The following is a 21253-nucleotide window of genomic DNA, read 5'->3' as shown; positions in this document are numbered from 1 at the left end:
TATATATATACATATATATATATATATATATATAAAATATATATAAATATATGAGTAATCTAAAAAAAAACCCAAAAAACAAGGACTACGTTAATATTGGTAGTCATTACAGCACATCACAATAAATAAACCATCAATCAATCCATCAATCAGAACTTGCATCACTGCAGAGAGCAGCAGAATTCCACATTTAGTAAACAGTTCCACTTAAAATTAAAGAATGGTTTTTAGGTAATTAGACAAGATACATACCGGGCCTGGATCTGCTGTTCCAAGTTATGAGACATTCTCATTCCCAGTTGATCCAACTGATCCCACTGCTGGGCAAGACCAACGGTGGAGTGTTCCGTGTAACTGGTGGGAAGATGATAAAGAAAAGCATTCAGTCAGATTGAGATACTTACTGTATGCAATATCAGCTTTTCATTAATTTACAAAGTTTGTATTAAAAGAATTTGATTTTTAAGATAATAATATTATAATTGGCAAGTATAAGGATTGTGGATGGAATGTATCTTGCTTTTGGTGCAAAACACTACAATACAGTATTTATATTTACAATTTTGTGAAATAACCATGTGAATTGTATTGTACTTAGTCTACAATTTTTTATCGTAACAAGCGAGGGATTATAAATTAATCTTACCGATTATCTAGGATAAGCCGCTTCTCTAGTTTAGCTCCTAGGTCCTCAATTTTCTTCAGCTGACTCTTCTGGTTGCGAACCTCAGTAAGTTTTTGCTACAAAATTCCAACAAGATAAAACTTATTTTTTCCCTTCCTTTAAAACACACTGAAGATGTATACTCAAGAATTGACAGCAATGATAGCATAATATTAACAAATGTATAATAATACTAAAAAAATATTAATGTGGTAATATAAGCAAGGAAAAGAACAAATAAGAAATGATTTAGTTAAATCTTCCCTTGCTCTTTCATTATTTACCATGAATTTTAAAAAAATCGAATGAAATAACAAAAAATATGTTAATTACCTTCAAAGCTTCTAGCTGAATCTCCAATGTTCCAGACTCTTCAACCATAGCAACCCTATACAATTCAAACAATTATGCAAATGAGTTATGAATATTTATATTTAGCAAACTAAATAAATTCAATCTTATATAACACTCAATAAAGCATTTTACTAGATTTCACATGCTTGTATGATTGTTTAGCTGGTTAAAATGGAAATGTGAAATATTACGGATAATGAATACATCCTGTTCATACAATGTATTTATAAGATGTAATTGTGCGAATAAAACATGATGTCTGTATATTTAGAATATATAATTAAAATCTACAGTTAGGTTAACAATAAAATATATCTATGTTATGAGTAACAACTTTATATTGTGACATCTTTATCTGAGGTAAACATGTACAATTAGGAAAATTAATTATTCACAACATCACACGTGATGTTATTAGCCAAAATTTGTTAAGCATTGGCATCAAAGCATAGAAGTTGGCATGCTATTAACTACTACAGAAATTATTAATTAGGTTTGGTTGACACAAATTCCTGGTAGAAATTTTTTTTTGTTTTCCAACAGTGTAAGCAGCATAAGTCATGCAATCTTGGATCTAAGCATGAAATCAACGATTTAAGTCTTGTTTTAAAAAACAGAGTTTCAGAAAGTAATTAAAGAATGTCTGCAACAAATTCCTTCACCAATTCAACCAAATAATGATGTCTGACTACTTCTGGTTATTCCTTCATAACCAACACTTCCTCCCTATTTTTTGTATTTTCTTTTCAATAAATCAATAGATTATGACTACAGTAAAACCATTATAAGATGAATAAATAACTAATGTGTTTTAAACAAATTATTTGATTGGAAGAGAAATTATTTGATTGGAAGAGTATTGCACTATCAACTACACTCGCCAGTAATCGAAAGCTACATGCAAATTAATTCAAATGGATTTACTCCTTTATAATGTCTGCAAATTTCAGTAGCAATGTTTAAAAATGACTGACTGCCATTGTGAGAAGTAACAATCACATCACTATCGAACATTACTTTTACTTTCTACCTTTTTCTACTACAATATCCCTTCCTATACACGTAAATATAAAAGCCTAATTTCAACATAGAGTTCCTAATACCAATGGGAGATGTTCAACAGTACATAATATTAATAACTTATTAGAAGTGATTAATACATTGTTATGTTAAATACAGTATATACTGCTACAGTTATTATATGTTAAGAGTTATTTTCTTAAATTAATATGTCCTATAATGTTACATCTAATATGCCTTTGGCCATAAATACTAAAAATTATTTAAAAAAAAAAAAAACCAGTGGTACTGTGTGATAGGGGGACAAAGCTGTCACATGATAAATACTGTACATGTTATAGAATAAACAGTATAATCTGCATCAACAAACACTTTAAGCATGTACTTAATTGAGCAACATTAAAATCTATTTACGTGATCTTACTAAACCAGCAAATTACATTAACGATTTAGGATACAGATTAATAACAAAAAATAATAATAATTTATTGGTTTGGTTAAATACATTTAGTTTAACAAATTTAGTAACTTGATCCAACCTACCACAAAATAAGTAAATAAAAAAAAATAAAATATTTATATATAATGAGGACAAATGTTTTTGAAATGGGTTGCTCACTGCGCCCTGTATTGGTCTGTTCTATTTTTAAGTCAATTCATCCAGGTAAGTAGTCACAAAATAGAAAAACACATATATTTATACATTTTTAATTTTAAAAAAATGATTGTATTGTAGTATTAAAGAATTTCCAAGTTACGATATTTATGTGCCATTGATGCAGGTGAACCAAGTATTTTTGTCAAAAATTTAACTACAAATCAACGCTTAATGACACTGTTGACCTTCAATGTGGTAAAGATGAATGGAGTTTATTAGTACATAAAATAAAAATTATTATCTATAACTAAATAATGATCTCTGAAATAACATTATGTCTTAACATAAATTAGTTAATTATTACGCAGTTAGCACTTAAACTTCATATTTACGTTAGCCTAGAAATATCAAGATGTTAATTCTTTGAAACATGCAGTACTACGATTTTTTTATCCCGTGCAAAAGGCGAATAAAAACTGTAATAATAACCCTCCAGCTACGAAGGCTCTGAAACGATGAACCACAGACGACATGAGTGTAGGTGTGGCATCAACCGACCAGTAGCAACAGGAACACACGCAAAGAAAACAGTAAATACAGGGAAAGAAACAGAAGAAGTAAAAGAAATATAAAATAATGAAAATTGAAAATATAAAAGAAATATCACTAAATGATGGTAAATTTAAAAAAAATATAAAAATATAAAAAGGCCTAAAATTAAGATTTTTTTTTTCTCATTAGAATTTAGTTAAGTAAATTGAATAAAAATAATACCTGCAGATTATAAAGTATCTGAATAGAATATTTGAAAGAATAATTGGAGTGAAATATATTATTGAAATGAAATGTATCTGACACAATTTTGTTGACTACCTAATCACCATACCAAGAGGTTTAATATGGTGCGTTGGAAAGAAGATCCAAATCAAGCAGTACTGAAATCTTATTACATGATTCTTGTATATTCAAAGAGACCCTGAATATCAGCTTCTAGTGGATAAATGGTTTGCATACCTGGTCTCGGTGAGCCATTGATGGAAAGTGTTGGCCAGCTGGGCAAACTGTTTACGCAGTTTGTCATTCTCCTCTTGTCTGATGAGCTCCTTGTTCAAATCCACCTCACGCTCTTTGATGATCTTTTGCAGGTTACGCCAGGTGTCTTCCAGGGCTTCCATGGTAAACCAGGTGTATCTAAAGAGAAATCACAGGTGTACTTAATGGTCAAGCCAGTTCAAAAGGTCAAAGTCCGCATTTTAAAGAAAATAGTATGGTTGGATTTATTCGGTTTAAACACCAAGGATAACCCAAGAAAGCCTGAAGAAGACTTATTTCCAGTGAGTTCCTTCAAGTGGTGATTGGGTAGTACACCAGGAGACAATCTCCTACTCTTTAGAGTGTACTGCATTCTTTAACATGCACATGGGCCTTAATTCACACAGGATTAAATGTCTCATCCAAAAAACAGTGCATTACTTGTATTTCAACCCTCTGTTTGAAATACAATGAGAGCAGCAATGGGAATTGAAGCAGGGACCAAGAGATCTCCACGATTCAGCATACACACAGTGGCTACCACCAGTTTAGCTGACTGAGTTAACCTGCTTTATCCAGTGGAATCACATTGACTTGCAGCATTTATAATAATCTACTGAATTATTTATAGTAAATTCATTTTTTTTCCAGGAAAGCATTAGTCAATTTCTATTATTAATGTATTTGCTGGCAGTTGTATGGTGTTAATTGAATAAACTTACGGGTTAGTTGTTACATGGAAACTTTTGATTTGCTTGTCAAGTGCTGCTAGCTGCTTGAGATCTGTTTGGGCACTGTTCAGGGAAGTGGTAAAAGCATCATGGGCCTCCTTCAAAGCCTGTTAAAAAAGATATCATTCAAAATAAATATCATGAGTAAATTTCCTGTACGAATACTATCGAAATGGTACTGGGCTTGGTCTACAAGAGTTTGTGCTTTTATCATGTCATTCCCTAAAATATATATTTAATAGCTTTTATAATTTACTAACAATTGTTAAATAATATGATGATAATTGTACTGATAACAACAATTAATATGATAATAATATGACAATGGTTGCAATGAAAAAAACATTGTATAAAATGTTTAGTTGTTGTTGGTGACAATGACAAAGATGACGGTGGTGGTGATGACGAGAATGTTGATGATGTAAAGAGGATGGTGTACCACCAATGCATTTGCTTACCTTTATCTCTTCAACTGAGTTACATGTCACAGGGTCTGTAAGATCTTCCTCAGCATTCTCAAACCAGCTGTTGAAGGCAGAGGCTTTCTTTGCAAACAGCAGGAATAGATCTTCAACCTACGAAATCCACAACAAATTGGTGTTTAAAAAAAAATGTGAATGTACAATAATATTCAACAATTTGTCATGCCTGAAAATAGCACACAATACAGTAGGAGAGAGCCCTCTGGAATATGATACTGAAGGAACAATAGAAGAGAGAGCCCTCTGATATATGATACTGAAGGAAAAATAGAAGGTTCAACAGAAAGCAATGAGTGAGAGATACAGTTAAGTATCATGCTGAAAGAGAAGTCATAGTAGTTTAGTTTAATAGAAATTGATCTATCAAATTTGCAATAAGGTTTAATCGAGATCAAATAATTTGTTTCAGTCGATTGTATTTCTGTATAAATATATAACCTTTAACCTTTAAAACATTTCTATAAAATAAGTTGTGACAATCTTATAGCTTTTTAAATTTGTCAGAAAAGTCAGAAACATGTTAACTTGTTTGGTACATGAGATGTTCAAAACAGCAAAAAGTTTTCTTTTAAAATAATTCACTAAATTTCTTGTATTACTGACAAATGTGTACAAGATTTTTTGCATAACTCCTCAATTTAGGTATTAAACATAAATTTCTAAAAGTTTGATTGGTATGAATGAGAGAACAGTGAATTTGGAGTAAATGAATACTGAATACGTAGAAATAGCGGTAGATGAAGAGACACTCTTGCACACAGAATAGCTGTAAAAAGTACAATTGTTAACTGATACAAATGTTTAAAAAATAGCAAAAAATCACTGAACAAAGATCAATAAACTATAAGAGAAATTTAACAGTAACTGAGGCTGGAAAACATGTTTACTTCTATCAAAACTTGCAATTATTTCCACAAAAAGATGTAAAAATACAAACTAATCAGTGGAGAATCAAGCTCAAATAATTAAACATCTTATACTGTACTTTGAATAGGATTATAGAAAAAGTCAACAATAGTTAATAAAATATGCTGAAGTCATTACAAGTCTGGAAGATGGTCAGGTGTACATAAAAAATACAGAGTTAAGTTGTACAGTGACCTACAATGTTCAGAGAATCAGAATTAATAGAATGCTAAAGCAAAGCAAGAATGTGTCGAGATCAACAGGATCTATGGCTAGAGAAGAGAAAGAGAAGCAATTAATTATCACACTACAGCATCCAAACACAGCTGTAATGAAACAGAGTAACTGCTGACCAAACTCAAATATAAATCTGGCAAAAAGTGTAAAGCCTGATTTAAATATTTAAAAATTGGCATACACTATTTTCAACAACTTTCAGTGACGCTAATTGGTCAGTTGAATTGGGGAGGCCAGACAGCTATGCAGCGTGAAGTTTGGTCTGAAAATGATGTAGCAACAGTGTATTTACTTTAAACTAGGCTTAACTTATCATCAACGACTAGAGAAGAAAAAGAGTGTAGTAGCTACAAAATACATTAATTAAAAAGCAGTTCTAGAAGAAAGAAGATATAGTTAGTTTAAAAAGCATAGCATAATGTCTCTCGCCTAAATGATCACTGATAGTTGGATAAAAGCAATGCAGATTTTGCTTTAAAAAGCAAGATATGTTACTGGAAATCAGTATCTTAATAGAATTAAAAGATGTTACAGAAAATATTTGGCACCAATAAAAATCACTAATAATGTTGTTAGAATGAAAGATAATTGGGAAAAAGATATATAAAATGTCTGGCTTAATAAATGGTTTTAAAAATGCTCAAAAAAGTTAGTAATACGTAAAGCTAAGGTTTAAGATTAATAGTTCAAAAATACTTAAAACATAAATTAAAAAATATACAATATTTACTTATACAGATCAACCACAGATTCACTAAATAAATGAGTAAATGCAAGCAAATAGTACAGTAGTTGCATTATAGGCTTAATAAATGGTTTTAAAAATGCTCAAAAAAGTTAGTAATACGTAAAGCTAAGCTTTAAGATTAATAGTTCAAAAATACTTAAAACATAAATTAAAAAATATACAATATTTACTTATACAGATCAACCACATATTCACTAAATAAATGAGTAAATGCAAGCAAATAGTACAGTAGTTGCATTATAGGAAACTAGAAAGAAGCTTAAAGTTACATTGCAACTTATTTAATCTCCAGCCATAATACCAGTTTACTAAAAAACCACAAAGTTGTCAGAAGTTAATTACTACACCAAGGAATCACAACATTGAAAATTTATTACAATAGTTAGGCTAAGACAGGGTTTGTCATCATTCTTGATTAACACCATTCGTTAAAACTTTTACTTATTAGTACTTGTTAAGGTAACAAAAAGGAATTGCTAAGGATAGCATTGTTAAAAGCTTAAAAAGCAGACCATCTTTCATATATTAAACAATGCAAACTACATTTTTAGAAAATTAATATAGTTAATAAAAAAATTCTTGAAAATCCAAATAAGAATTAATGCCAGTATGTAATTTATATTTTTGAATAATTTCTTTAATAATTTAATGATATAATTTAATTAATAACTCATTGTATTATTTAGAAAAAAACACAATTCATTTCTAAATTTCAAAATTGTATATAAAAATGATTATATCTCCCCATTTTTTTGTGATTGTATATATATTATGGTAGTTGCAATTTATGTTAACCTATAAAATATGGCTGTACAGAAACATTAGCATTGCTAATTCACAAAGTTGGCACAATAATGCACGTTTACTCAATTCCATTCATATTTCATCTTACGGGGAAATTTGATTTGGCAATTGAGAAAAACACAGACGACATGAACTTGTTATCCTGTTCATTTTTGGGTTTAAAGATCTGAACAAAAATTGTGATGTTTGAAAAAAAGAGAAAAAAAAGTGTAAGATTGAATTTTCTAAATATCACTCACAACACAAATCTAACATTAACAAGTTATATCAATGAATAATTCATAAGATTATTAAGCGTTTATGATCTGATTTAAACCAATGGCGCAAGTGCAAATATATAAATTTCAAATACCGTACTTCCTTGTTTATCTTCACCAGAATTTTTAATTAGTTAGCTTATGCTAGTCAAACCAATGTGACAAACAGTTCAGGGAGTAATTTGGATTTTTGTCAGTTCAATAAAAATACACAAATCAGCATTCATTATTCATGCTGTGGGGGGGGGGGGATGATTCCATTATTTCTTCAAGGTAAATCCCACAAAGGAAACTTGGTATATATTGGCTCATCCAAGTAAGAATTTACAAAATGTAAAAATATATGGATTGAAACATTTCTAACTAAGCTATTAATGCATTTTAGATCTACAAATTTGCTTGGTAAATAAACATCATGGTGAATATATGTGGTATACCCGTCTGAATTGTTCCCCCTGATAATAAAAAGAGCTTTCGGTTTGAAACGACAAATAGCTGTGAGCCAATCATCTCTGCAGGTTTTTTTTTTTGACATTAGCATTGAGTGATGATTTTCTGGGCTACATTAAAACCAAGGAACTACGGTAACCATAACTTTATAACAATAACCACAGATATATTTTATATATAACAAGTGCACTGAAAACTAATCATGTGATCAAAAGGTAAATTAGAATAAATCAGTTGATTAGCATAAACACCTGCATTTTCAAACTGCAATAACTGCAAGAAACTATTGAGATATAGATTTTCATTCAAGGAGAATCTAACCATTTTGCTGTGATAAAATGAGGAAGTTGCAATTACATGATGAAGATTCTAAAAAAGGCATTTCTAAACTAATCTAAATTTTAAAGGATTCATTCACAGATATCAACATTTTTCATAAGTGTACAAAGTGCCGTTGGTAATTTTTTATCCTATAGATTCATTTTTGTTATCAACATTTTAAGATGGAGAGTAAGGTTCTATTCATACTGCTATCCAGATAAATAATTAATCAATTTCACTTCCTTCCAAGGAGTAAACAGATTAAATCTTCTGTCAGCAAATCTGCATATTTATTCTTGCGAAAATTGTTGATAATTGTTTAATGAGCCTCAAGTGCATATACGTTAAGATGGTAAGTGAAAAGAGAAGTCTTGAAATTTCATACAAAAACATTTTCATTCGAATACTATATCAAATCTTAATAACATCATTATTTATAATTGTAAACCTCAATAGTTTTAAAATAAAATGTGCCATGTTAATGAAATTAATGCTCACCTCACGGTACTGCTCCTGCGCCCGCAGTAATCTTTGGCGACGAGCCTTCGAATCAGACAACAGTTTCTCCCATCTATTTAAAAACATTCAAATTAATAGCTAGACTAACTGCATGTTTTCATGTCTATGTCAATGTATTACTATTATTATTGTATATTTATAGTACTTTTCTAAAACTCGTAAAATACGTTTATTATTCAGAACATAAGGAGATATAAACAAATTATTGTTAAATTACAATGTGTGGTGGTCTCAGAGAGTCAACCATCCATCACTGCCCCGGTGCAATCCCAGACCTCTACCTAGGTGGCGCGAATTTACACTGGCTTATACTATATATATATATGTCAAATTTGTTCAATCTTTATGGTTTTTTGTTTTGTTTTTTTGTCTCAATAATCATTAATATAAAATATTATTTACACATTTCAAAGTAAAGAAAAAAAAGAACAGCAAGTTCAACTAACATGAGAATCAAGTTGGCATGTCTGCGTTGGATGGCAGGGGTCTGAGCGTGCTCGGCTTCCACCAGCTGATCCTTCAGTAATGTGATAGTGGTGATGCCCTCTTTCTCAAAGGCATGTAGACCAACATCAAAGGTCTCTTGCTTAGTCAGCAACGTCTGGACAGATGACAGGTCACGGCCATAGTCATCTGAGTTGGCCATGCTCTCCTTGTCCGCTAGAAATTTACAAGGAAAATTGTTGATTTTTTACCAAAAAATACATTTAAAAATCTCTAAATGCTGCAATCTGACGAAACAAATATGTTTATGTTAATAATATTCATTTTTTAGCATGTGTGCGTCTATAACAAGAGGATTACAGAGAGCATATTATCTTACCAATCCAGGATTCGACCACATCGGCCTTCCAGTAGAACTGCAAGAAAGCTGAATTGTCATCCAGACGGGAGCGACGGAGCAGAGCTGCTTGTTCTAAGGCTGCTAGCTTAGCATTCAGTGATTCGGTACGCTGACCAATAGCTTCAGAGTTGAAGTTCTCCTGTTAAAGACAAAAGGATTAAGATGAGTAAAGTATAGACATGATTAAAGCAATCTTGTCTAAATTTAAAGTTCTGATACAATTATAAATAATCCAAAAATTATATATAAAGAAAGCTTACCACTTTGATAAGTTCTTCTCCAACATTCTGAATATCTGCAACTCTTTCACGATGAACACCAAGATCAGTTTCAAAAGCTTTGTACTTCTTCAGTAATCCCTAAAAAAAAAAGCAAACATAAATGAGAAAAAAAAGTGAAAAAAAATTTAAAATATTGCAATGCAATAAGGCATATCAAGTTATATGTTCCCAAAGAACTACAAGGTGTGAAAGCCTAAGATCATTAGGCTGTTGAAATCTGTTGGAACCAGAATCAGTCAAGCCTACCAAAACTAGCTTCTGAAGCTAGGTCTATTTGACACAACTTTCACTTTTTAAAATAAGTACATATTCTGAATTCTAGCAACTAGCTTGTGGATGCTAGGCCTCATTATTAAGTATTCCTTCAAAGAAATCTAAAGACAGCACACCTGTACTGCTGCCAGAGTGTCTCCATAATCATCACTGTTCATCAAACTCTGCTTCTCGTTCACCCAGGCCTCTTCCTCCTCTACATTTGCGCAGAAGTTCTGGAAGGCCAGAGAATCTTCCAGGTAGTGTTCACGATTAGAGGCAAGAGTTCTGAGCTCTGTCCAGTTGACATCAAGTTGATCCAGCCGCTGCTGGACTTGTTCAGGTGCCACACTGAGTTCCTGCAAGAGGAGGTTCCCAGAGTCTGCAACAGCCTTAAAAAAAAGATTAAATAAAATAAAGTATAATATATACCTTTGAACATGAAGTATTTTCTTTAATTTTTCTATTATCCCTGGCATTAATAATATTTCATATACCAAAAATAACATGCTTGTACATGAAATTTTATACTACATTCCTGTTTCATTACATAATGTATGCTTATATCATCATATTTAAAAAGTAGGTTAAGGGCAGTGATTTTTAAAATAAACATCATCACTAGCATTACTAATAATATAACATTAACCACATTATCATTATTTGTTTTTCATTTCAATATTAAGGAGTAGCAGTGTTCTTTAAATATAAAGGTGCAGACAGACTGGCAAGCAAATATGAGGCATTGTTTCCAAAATCAGGGAAGTATGTAACTTCACTTGATGAAAAAAAACAACACATCATATATATACTTGTCGATTTACAAATATAAACCCTTACGATTAACGTACCTTTATTGAGGGCTCGTGGCTGTTTATCTCAGCCACCAAGCGTTTGTGCTTTTTACGCAAGTTCTGCACACCTGTCAAATCACGGCCGTAATCATCAGAGCTTGTCAGAAGTTTCTTCTCCCTAGAGAGAGGAAGAGGAAAAATATTAAAAATATATAACATAAAATATTAAACAATCAAGAACAAAGGGTATTTCTACATTTCAATATTTTCAGAAGAGTACAAAAAAACTCTTTTTGGTGGACCCTCCCTATACCCATCAAAAGATATATAAGAAAATGATGATTGTTGTATGATATTTTGCAAAATACTAGAGAATATTTGATTTTGCATTACGTTTATTGGTTAAGAAACGGGAAGAACACTCACTTGATCCATGATTCTTCATCGTCAATGTCACGGTAAAATTGTTGTACTCTGTGAGACTCGTTGAGTTTGATACGGCGCTCGCCAGACAAAATTTTCACACTGAGAAGTTAAAATAATTTTTAAAAATACATGTCAATTGCATGGACGAATCCACCAGCTAATGTTGAATTGTAATATATGCATATCTTGAATTAGTTATATTCATATATTATTACAAAATGTCAGTGTAAACTAATATCACCCATTGATTATCAGAAATGAAGTTAATAAAATAAAAAAGAATTCTAAGACTTACTTGTCATATCTATCATTGATACTGTCTCTCTTTTCTTTAATGGCATCAGAGTCGTAGTGTCCAGCATCTATAAAGGCATTAGCCTGGTCATTCAACTCCTTGATTCGTCCCTATATAGCAAGGAAAGTTAGATTAGTATAAATAATAATACTACTAAATAATGAAAAAGTCATTTTTGAGCCAAAGTGTAACTAATACTAATCTTTTCAATGGTAACACTTCTTTTACCTCATGTGCAGCAATGTCATCTTCCAGCAGTTGATGCTTCTGTAGAAGGTTCTGCACAGAGGCTAAGTCACGTCCAAAGTCTTCTGATGCGAGGGCAGTTTCACACTGAAAGATTTAATATAACAGAATATATCATAAAGGAAATATGGGTGTATGAAATGGAATAGTTATTGGTCTTTTACAATTCATGTACATCTCACAAATTTTTTTAAAACTATGGTCACCATATTATTGTTAGTCTTAAGTCTATTTATATTTATTTTAGCATAAGTCTTTTGTGAGTATAATGCATTTAACCTCATGAAGCACATAAACAGTGACTGATTTAGATGCAATGAAAATCTTTCGCATTTTGACAATCCAAATCTAAATTTAAATATAAAATAGATTTAAAAATTGTAGCTCCTTTCCTAACCCTCTCCCTCCCAAACAACCTTGATTTTTCTGTACCTATATTTCAATCTAAAATCAAATTCATATCAAAAAAGAATAAACTGAAACAAAGTTATGAATAAAATTTAAAGTACAAGACAAAAAATATTATATTGAAAGTTTACAAGATTGCTGTTCTTACATCAGTAAGCCAATATTCAATGTCCTTCACACTGATGTTAAAGTTCTGCTGGCGGTTGGCCTCCTTCAGTTTCAAGGTCTTTTGAGAGGACTTCTCTGTCAGGTAGACCCACTGGTCACCGAGGCTCTTGATACGAGCACTTACAGCTTCCTCTGTACCAGCACACTGGTTATCATCGATCAATCCTACACAGAGACAAAAGGAAGATGTTAGAGTTGGCACATACTTTAGACATCATAGTATCAGAGAAAGTCTTTAAAGAGTAATATTGTTTAAGACTTCCGAAATCTTTAGGGGAAAACTTGGAAACAATTTTTAACTTATAAAATATGATATCAGTGCCACTGGATGGATAACTCACTCTGTCCAGCTGCCATTACACCCTGGATTCTGTCGGCATTGGCAGCCAACTCTGCCTCAAATGCCTGATGCTTCTGGTGCTTGCTCTGAATGTTGCTGGGGTCCATGTACGACTCGTCACCGGCCACTTGGACCTTTTCAGCAATCCAGGCCTCGACTTCATCAGCATCTCTGCTGAACTGCTGCAGGGTCTGGGTCTCGCCTAGCTTAGAACGCTTCTCAACTAAAGCCTCCTTTAAATTCTGCCATCTAAAAAAGACATTAAATGTTAATTTTCATATGTTAATTAAAGTAACAGATTTTGCAATGAACAATGATGCTGCTAATTATAAACACATTTTACAATAACAATAATATAAAATATTAAAATTATTTTATAAATCACTTACCTCTCCAATACCTGATCTCGTTTCTCAGCAATGGCTGGTGCATCATAATGGTCTGCAGCAGTCAGTTGGTCAGCAAAAGATTTCAGTGCTGAGATCTTCTCCTCTTGTGCATTGATGGCCTTGTCAAAGTCTTCATGCTTCTTGATCAATGCTTCAACACCATCCAAGGATCCTCCAACCTCTTTGTTGGCAATGAAAGCCTCACGAGATGCCATCCATGCCTCGGCTTGTTCACAATCTCGGAGGAACAGTTGCAGCTCAAGGCATTGGTCAAGCTGAATGCGGCGCACTGTCCAAGCTCTGAAATATGTCATACAAATATTATTCTATTCCTAATAATCTTTATAACAGTTAATTGAAAAAAAAATTATTCTTAGTAACCACTTAAATATGTGATTAATAACATTCTTTATTATTTTAATGAAGTAATCACAAAAAATAATACGCCATAGAAAAAAGTATGTTGTATGCCAACTGCTCATAAAAATTATGAATATCTCATTTGCTTAACAGAAATTAATAAGTATTTACAGTTGGTTGTCCCTTAATAATGTTATGTTTTTCCATTTAATTTATTTTCTTATGTTTTGTTATTATAAAAATACTCACTTGTCAAGTTCTTCTCTCTCATGTTTCAGCATCTGCAACTTCTCCTCAATCTGTGGGCTAGCATAATGCTCATGCTGAAGGAGTTGCTCCCCAAAGGCCTCAAAGCCCTGGAAGGCTCCTGCCTTGGCCTCTATCTCGCATCTTAGATCCTGCAGACAAAGACAGAAATATATTACGTATAATACTTTAGAAAGTGTGACCTCGATACAGTATAAAGCAATGTATACCATATAAGGTCTATAATATACGTAAAAATTTTTAGGAATATAGTTTCCATGCTTGCTTCTGCAAAAGTATCAATCATCTAGAGTTAACATTGTCAATGCAAAAGCATTATTCATCAAGGCTTATCACTCCATTTTTCTACACCCACTGCTTTCTTACAAGAACATACACTTGCTCCTACATTATTCTCACTTTACCTTGGAGCAAAGATATTAGCATAATAGTAGCATGGTTTACCTGGTGTCTTTCAAGAAGTGCCTCTGCACCTGTAACATCCTTAGCCAGTTCATCCGATGACACAAGAACCATCATACCATTAACCCAAGACATGAGATCACGGAAGTCACTCAAGAAGCGCTGGAGATCGTAGGAATCCATCAGCTTATCCTTGCGAGCTTTGGCCTAAAGTGTGCAGAAAAGAGAAACATTATTATTTGAAAATTTCCTGAAAACAGAACAAAAAATAAATATATTTCTCATTGTTACTGGCAGAGTACACAATGGAAATAAGTAAAATTCAATATTACTTATAACTTATTAATTTCTGATGATATAAAAAAAACTTTACAAAAAAAATTTACAGAAACTACAATACAATACAATACATAAAAAAATTTAAAAAAATAAAATTTATTACATTTTTATACCAATATTACTGACATCCTTTAAACACAGCATTGTAAATAGAGGTCATGGATGAACTAAAGTAATCTTTCAAACTTACTCTCTCCTGTATTGCTTCCCAATCCTTGTTGATCTCGCTCTTCTTTTCATGGATTGCTTCAGCTGATTCTGGATGACTGTCCATCAGACGTTTGCCAGTCTCATCCAGGGATTGTACCTACAAATTTTAAAAAAATCATAATATAATGATTCATTACATAAAATTATGTAAAACACAATCAGAATCACAACTTAATAACATACAAAAATGTGTTACAGATAACACAACTGCGTAAAGTGTGTTAAAATGCATTAAGATTTTCATTAAGTACCACAGTTTCTAGTTGTTTGTAAACTAAAAACTGAACAAATTCAAATAGAATAACAATATTGCAATCACTTGAAAAAAAAAAAAATCAAAATTTATACAGTCATTGTATCAATCATTTTTTTCAGGTTGAAAAATATTATTGTATTATGCAAACAGTTACTTCAATCAAACTTAGCTATAGCTTATGTTAATCTTTTGGCAGTACACCAATGTAAGTAAATACAAAAACACTTAAATGTACTAGAGAAAAATAACACAGTAGAAAAAACAAAGTTTAAATGTACTACATTCCAAAAAAGTACTGCAAGAATTAAATAATATTCTTACTAAGAAACCACCATACAAAACCCTAGGTTGAAGTCTATCCCATCCTTAAAATCAACATCACAATATTATATACATCAACAGAAGGCATACTCCATAAATTAAATATATTAAAATGAATTTAAGGCTTTTAATCTATGGTGAGGCATACTTAAAAATAATGGAATAAGGATTGCTGAGATCATACATGCATTCACACATACCTCAGCATGGCATTGATCCATTGACGTGAATAAAATCTTTACTCGTACAGTATCTATCTGCAGCTACGTAATTGAGTATACACACATAAAATGGGTGACATGGAATAACAAAGGGGAAAACATGCATCCCCATGGCATTGCATCATGCAAATGAGTTCCAGATACAGCATGAGGCAGTGTTACTGTAGGTAAATAGATGCAACATGCGAGCTAGATTTCCAAGAAGTTTAACAAGTTAACTAAGGGAAAGGAGATCCACCCTGGAGAAACAAAATATCTGATTTGATTATATACTTGTTATAATTCTCCATTTGCAATTTTGAAACGCAACTGCCCTTGCAAACAAATGAGTTTAGATGAGACAGAATTTAGTTTAGAATATTTATAATAATTTTAGTGGGTATGGACATTTTGTGCCTGAACGAGAGTATGCATGCAATCAAATTTACAAAAAGCAGATGACATGCTTGTAAGCAAACAGCGTAGTGATGAACAAATCCCTTCATGAAGATAAACAGTTGTTCTATCTCCTTAACCAAGATACATATCAAAGTAGTCTATCTACATACAATTTAAGCCTATGAACCCAATAACTAAATAGTTTAAGCTAAATGACTATGCTAAATGCACTTTAATTCAGGGCATTGAATGCATGGTTTTGTAATCAATCTTACTAACCCACTACCTTATTGCACTGGGCTAAATGCTGTAAATCAATATATAGAATTTCTAGATCCTATTTATTCCCTTCTAACCCAGTAACTTAATGTAAAATCACATGCTAATTTTTCAATCATAGCATTTAATGGCCCAACACTTTCTTTAGGCTATCCTATGTTTTCATTGAGTTTACAAAATGCACTGGGCTGCAGTTAACCCAATAAATTATTGCTTGTTGTAAGCTAAATACTGATTTGGTCTGCATTACTTAAGCACTTAAGCCTGCCACCATTGCTACTTATTCTGGATGCTAAGTTTTCTGTCATCTATGCTAATTATTCCTGAAGCTAAAGGCTATAAACACTTTGAAATCCTGAATCACACTCTAAAAAGTTTATTTATCTTCAGTGCACTAATTTACAGCTTTGTAAACATCTGCAATATAAGTATTGATTCAATTACTTAATCAATATAAATATTTCATACATTCTCAGATTCTCAACAAATTATTTTTGTTGTGCTGTACTCATAACAAAAAGTTAGGTAATGGGTTACAATGTATCCCAAAATGCAGCAGTTTCCATTTTCAATGATTGCTGACAACCAATCACAATGCTTATTGTAATCATATTATAACTTATACCATACCAATGACATTCATTGTTTCTTAAAGCATACCTTTTACCTATCATACAGTAAGAATACTTTCCAATTGTTTTAAAAGTGGATGATAGGAAAATTGCCCACTAACATCATAAGATGAGCAAAGAAAGTTAATTTTCTATCAATTTTGCATTGATTAATTTTAATATACATCTGTTGGAGGTGTACCAAATTTATTAAGTGAATATTTATAAAACCAAATATGTCCCTAATGGTGTTAACAGTAATAATGGAAAAAATTGATACCAAATTGCTACATTTGAAACTGACACATGTCTCAGTTTAAAATAACAGCAATACTTTGTTGAAATGGATTCTCATGAATTGTTGGAAAATATATACTAGTAGTGCACAATACAAATATGCAAATAGTATAAAATGTACTTGAAAATTTATCATTTTAAAACAGTTATTCCTCCTCATTTGGTACACCTCCCCAGCCACTAGAAGCCCACCATGCAGCAGCTAGCCATTCATCTTACCTGCTTGCCCAGGGCATTCAGGTCACGCTCCAGGCCCTGGTGCTTGCGCTGTAGGGCCTGCACACTGTGCAAGTCTTGACCATAATTCTCTGTGTTCAGAGCATTGTTCTTGTCATTGATCCAGTCCTTGGTCTCATCAGCATCTCTGTATGAAAAAAAAATCATTAACAACATGTCATATCAAATCAAACAAACACATATCAAATCAAACAACAGACCTAGGGCACTATTATTTATGTATCTGGATGCCAGCTGTAATGATTACTTTTCTGCTACATACCTGAAAAATCTTTGCACCTCATGTGCACTTCCAAGAGTTTCACTTCTCTCGTTGGCCAATTGCTGGAGCTCATTCCATCTTTGGTTCAATTCCTACAAAAAAGCAAAACAACAAAAGTAAATTATCAATGCTATTTAAAATAGAATTCATGTTATTGAGGTGGAACGAATACAATAAGATATTAAAATTGAGATGTGTTCTTTTAAATATTTTGTTGCACTACGGCATAACATGTGACTGGATGTTGTCTACTTACATTGATTGCCGTCTTGCACTGGATCACCTCTGGGCTGCCATCATCCTCCAAGGTATCAGCAAGCTCATTGATCTCCGTCAAGCGATTCTCATTAGCATTAAGATCCTGAATTAAAATAATAAAATTAATAATTTTCAATACATCTAATTAAGTATAGAGTTAATAGATGGCAAACATGTGACAAATAATTCACATTGATATTTTTTTGATGTCGCTACTGCGCATAAAACTGGGTGGGCATAAAAATGGATGAAGGCCAAACCAAAATTCTGACTTAACATTGAGGGTCGTAAGCAAACGTTTTAGTCAAAATTCAATGTTCTTTTCAATGTGCTTCTTTCATACACTCCATTTTTACTGCTTTATTCTCAGTTTTATTTCTATTTTTCACAGATATTCAACATTGTTTCCAGCAAAAAATGATAAATGAGTCACAAATATAGTGTTTTTAATATATTTGTAAGGTCCACAATAAAATTGCTGACAGGCCACATGTGGCCCGCATGCCACATTTTGCCCACTTCTGGTAGACAGAATAATTAACAAGGGTGATTTACTTAGAACTTAGAAATTCTGATCATCAATATCTTTCATCTAAACACTTCATTGCATATTTCATTTAAGAGTTGAACCACAATCTTCAGATGGCACTGCTGCCACTACACCACAACAGCTTCAACAAACTTCTTTTGCCAAGATTGAGCCTAGAACCACAAACACCATGCTTCACTTGTACTCACCTTCTGGAAGTCATCAAACTTCTTCTGTAGAACTTCCACTTGCTCCAAGTCATCACCCAACTCAGCATTTGTGGCAACTGCTTCCTGCATAATTTAAAAAAAAATAATAACTTATATTTTAAACCACATTTTTTCTCATAAAAAAATTAATATTTATCAATTTCAATTTATTTTTCAACATCTGATTGAAACTTGTCAAAATAGTTTAATTACTTTAATCTTTGTCCACACTATCAAATTTGATGTAATTTGTCCATTGTACAATCTGACATCACTACGCCTATGAGCAATTCACACAAATTTGTTACATTTATTGTCGATAGTGCCTTTAAGGTGTGGCTGGCATTGGATCTTAAAATTCTTCAAAATTAAGTTGTAGTTTATACCTCAATTATAGAGTGCTATAAAACATGTGACTAACCTTATCATTGATCCATTGCATGAGGTCAGCTGCTTCTCTTATCAGCATGTGACGTTTGCAGGATTCTTCCAGCTTCTTCTTGCGGATGTCAGACATCTCCAAAAGGTCAGCATACTGGTTTTCAATCGCAGCTTGACGGGCCATGATGCTGCTCGCTTCTTCGACGAGCTCCGGTTGCGAGGCCGCGGTGGAGTCGATCTTCTTGACGTAAGCAGCAGGAACAAAACCTTGGCGATCGTTGACTTCGACTTTCCACCAGTCCTGACAGACAAAATAATAAAATTTAGTCTCACTCACTGTCTTATAGATGGTTAAAATAGTATACAATTAAGAAGAAAATAAAATGCTTTTACTATTTAGTTGTTACCTTATTTGCGCTATTCAAGAGGGTCAACACATCACCCTTCTTCATGGACACCTCACGAGGGCTCTTTTCAGTGTAGTCGTACAAAGCCAGGACAATCTCCTTACTGGCATCATCACTCACTGGGGCAATTTGTTGCTATAGTAACAAATAATACCACATTTAAATTAGAATACCAAAACCTATTATAATGTAGCATCATCAAATTCTATTAAACAGGAAAACTAAAGGAGTTATTAAAATTAAAGAACTATCTATTCACAGTCAAACCACTGTGTTTTCCAATATTTGGTATAATGTATGTTATAAAATGAAGGATATCGCCATAGTTAAAATAATATTGCAAGTTATATAGGCTTTTTATAGTCTGTCAAACAAAAATATTTTCACAGCAATCGATTCTTTGTCAATTAAAATCATTAAAAATTATTCTCATGAAACACCACTCCACACTTAAGCTATTGATCGTTTTAAGGTTTCAACCATTTTGTTCTATGCTAATGAGATAATGTATTCAGAATGACAATTTCTAAAAATTACCATATTCTATATACAACTAATACAACAAAAAATAAATGAAAAAAATCACAAATTTCCCATTAATTAAACTGAAATGAATGTTGAATTATATGATATATTCCATGTATAGAACAAAAACAAGTAAAAAGTGCTACTACTATACAGACCAAGCGCCACCCTTCCAATAATATGATAATAATAATAGTATGATGATTAATAATAAATTTTAAAGTGTTTATGATAACTGATGCAAAGTATGTACTGTATATTACAATGAGGCTTGTAATGACAATGATGCCTGGTGGTACAAATGGAGGATGATGTGATGATGACATTGGAAATGATTATGATGATAATGAGGAAGAACATGATGACAATGATGATGACAAGATGATACTGATATGTTGATGAAGATGATGATAATGATGACAATGATGATATATGATTGATGTTGTTGATGATGATGAGTTGTGATGTTGGTAAAAATGATTTAAAAATAATTTCACCAATTAAATATTCCATACTAATACTATAAAAATATACTAAATTTTAACAAAATTTACCAATGACAAAAAAAGTACATTAATAAAGCATTTGAAAATACAACCAATTCTTCAGTTATACTACTGTACATGATTTTTTAATGAAAATTAGCTGATGATAATTATAGATGTTGTTAAAATGGCTTAAAGAAGTGTAAAATCTCTGCTGGCTTTAAGTGAAAGAGTGAATATTCTGTATTGTCTACGAGCATAAACTATTACTAGATAAAAGTGATTGTGGTGAATTTGGAATTTCTAATAAATGAGATTGTTTTAATATTATATTGAACTTTGGGTTAGTGATGATAATGGTTAGAATTTGTAATCTTGTGTGCCAATATCTATGTCATTTGTGACTTATATTCTAAAGATCTAACATAATAAATAAATCACAGAGTACACAAG

At 32.0% G+C, this 21253-nt stretch overlaps 1 protein-coding gene across 4 annotated transcripts in view; it reads right to left on the bottom strand.

Moving 5' to 3' along the window:
• The window catches only part of LOC117115233 (spectrin alpha chain, non-erythrocytic 1-like), a 45693-nt gene that overhangs the window by 3002 nt on the left and 21438 nt on the right, over positions 1–21253 (bottom strand). For 2 of the 4 annotated variants that reach the window (XM_033258945.1, XM_033258947.1), the window contains 28 exons: positions 19791–19925; positions 19424–19684; positions 19003–19086; positions 18263–18367; positions 18007–18098; positions 17727–17871; positions 15125–15241; positions 14638–14802; positions 14176–14324; positions 13567–13866; positions 13179–13426; positions 12818–13002; positions 12244–12348; positions 12016–12125; positions 11721–11819; positions 11352–11472; positions 10638–10892; positions 10228–10326; positions 9947–10106; positions 9570–9783; positions 9103–9175; positions 4858–4974; positions 4391–4506; positions 3651–3827; positions 3126–3143; positions 998–1052; positions 647–741; positions 253–354 (listed from right to left, as the gene is read on the bottom strand). In XM_033258945.1, the coding sequence (XP_033114836.1) occupies positions 253–354; positions 647–741; positions 998–1052; positions 3126–3143; positions 3651–3827; positions 4391–4506; positions 4858–4974; positions 9103–9175; positions 9570–9783; positions 9947–10106; positions 10228–10326; positions 10638–10892; positions 11352–11472; positions 11721–11819; positions 12016–12125; positions 12244–12348; positions 12818–13002; positions 13179–13426; positions 13567–13866; positions 14176–14324; positions 14638–14802; positions 15125–15241; positions 17727–17871; positions 18007–18098; positions 18263–18367; positions 19003–19086; positions 19424–19684; positions 19791–19925 (3902 nt within the window). The remainder of the gene's footprint in view (positions 1–252; positions 355–646; positions 742–997; positions 1053–3125; positions 3144–3650; positions 3828–4390; positions 4507–4857; positions 4975–9102; positions 9176–9569; positions 9784–9946; positions 10107–10227; positions 10327–10637; positions 10893–11351; positions 11473–11720; positions 11820–12015; positions 12126–12243; positions 12349–12817; positions 13003–13178; positions 13427–13566; positions 13867–14175; positions 14325–14637; positions 14803–15124; positions 15242–17726; positions 17872–18006; positions 18099–18262; positions 18368–19002; positions 19087–19423; positions 19685–19790; positions 19926–21253) is intronic. The other 2 variants (XM_033258946.1, XM_033258948.1) reach the window with 1 other exon arrangement.

Source organism: Anneissia japonica, unplaced genomic scaffold (genome assembly GCF_011630105.1).
Source record: "Anneissia japonica isolate Jap-2015-1 unplaced genomic scaffold, ASM1163010v1 scaffold288291_len444093_cov181, whole genome shotgun sequence".
Taxonomy (NCBI): Eukaryota; Metazoa; Echinodermata; class Crinoidea; order Comatulida; family Comatulidae; genus Anneissia; species Anneissia japonica.
Note: the sequence above shows the minus strand (reverse complement) of the source record. Positions and strands in the feature narration are given on the sequence as shown.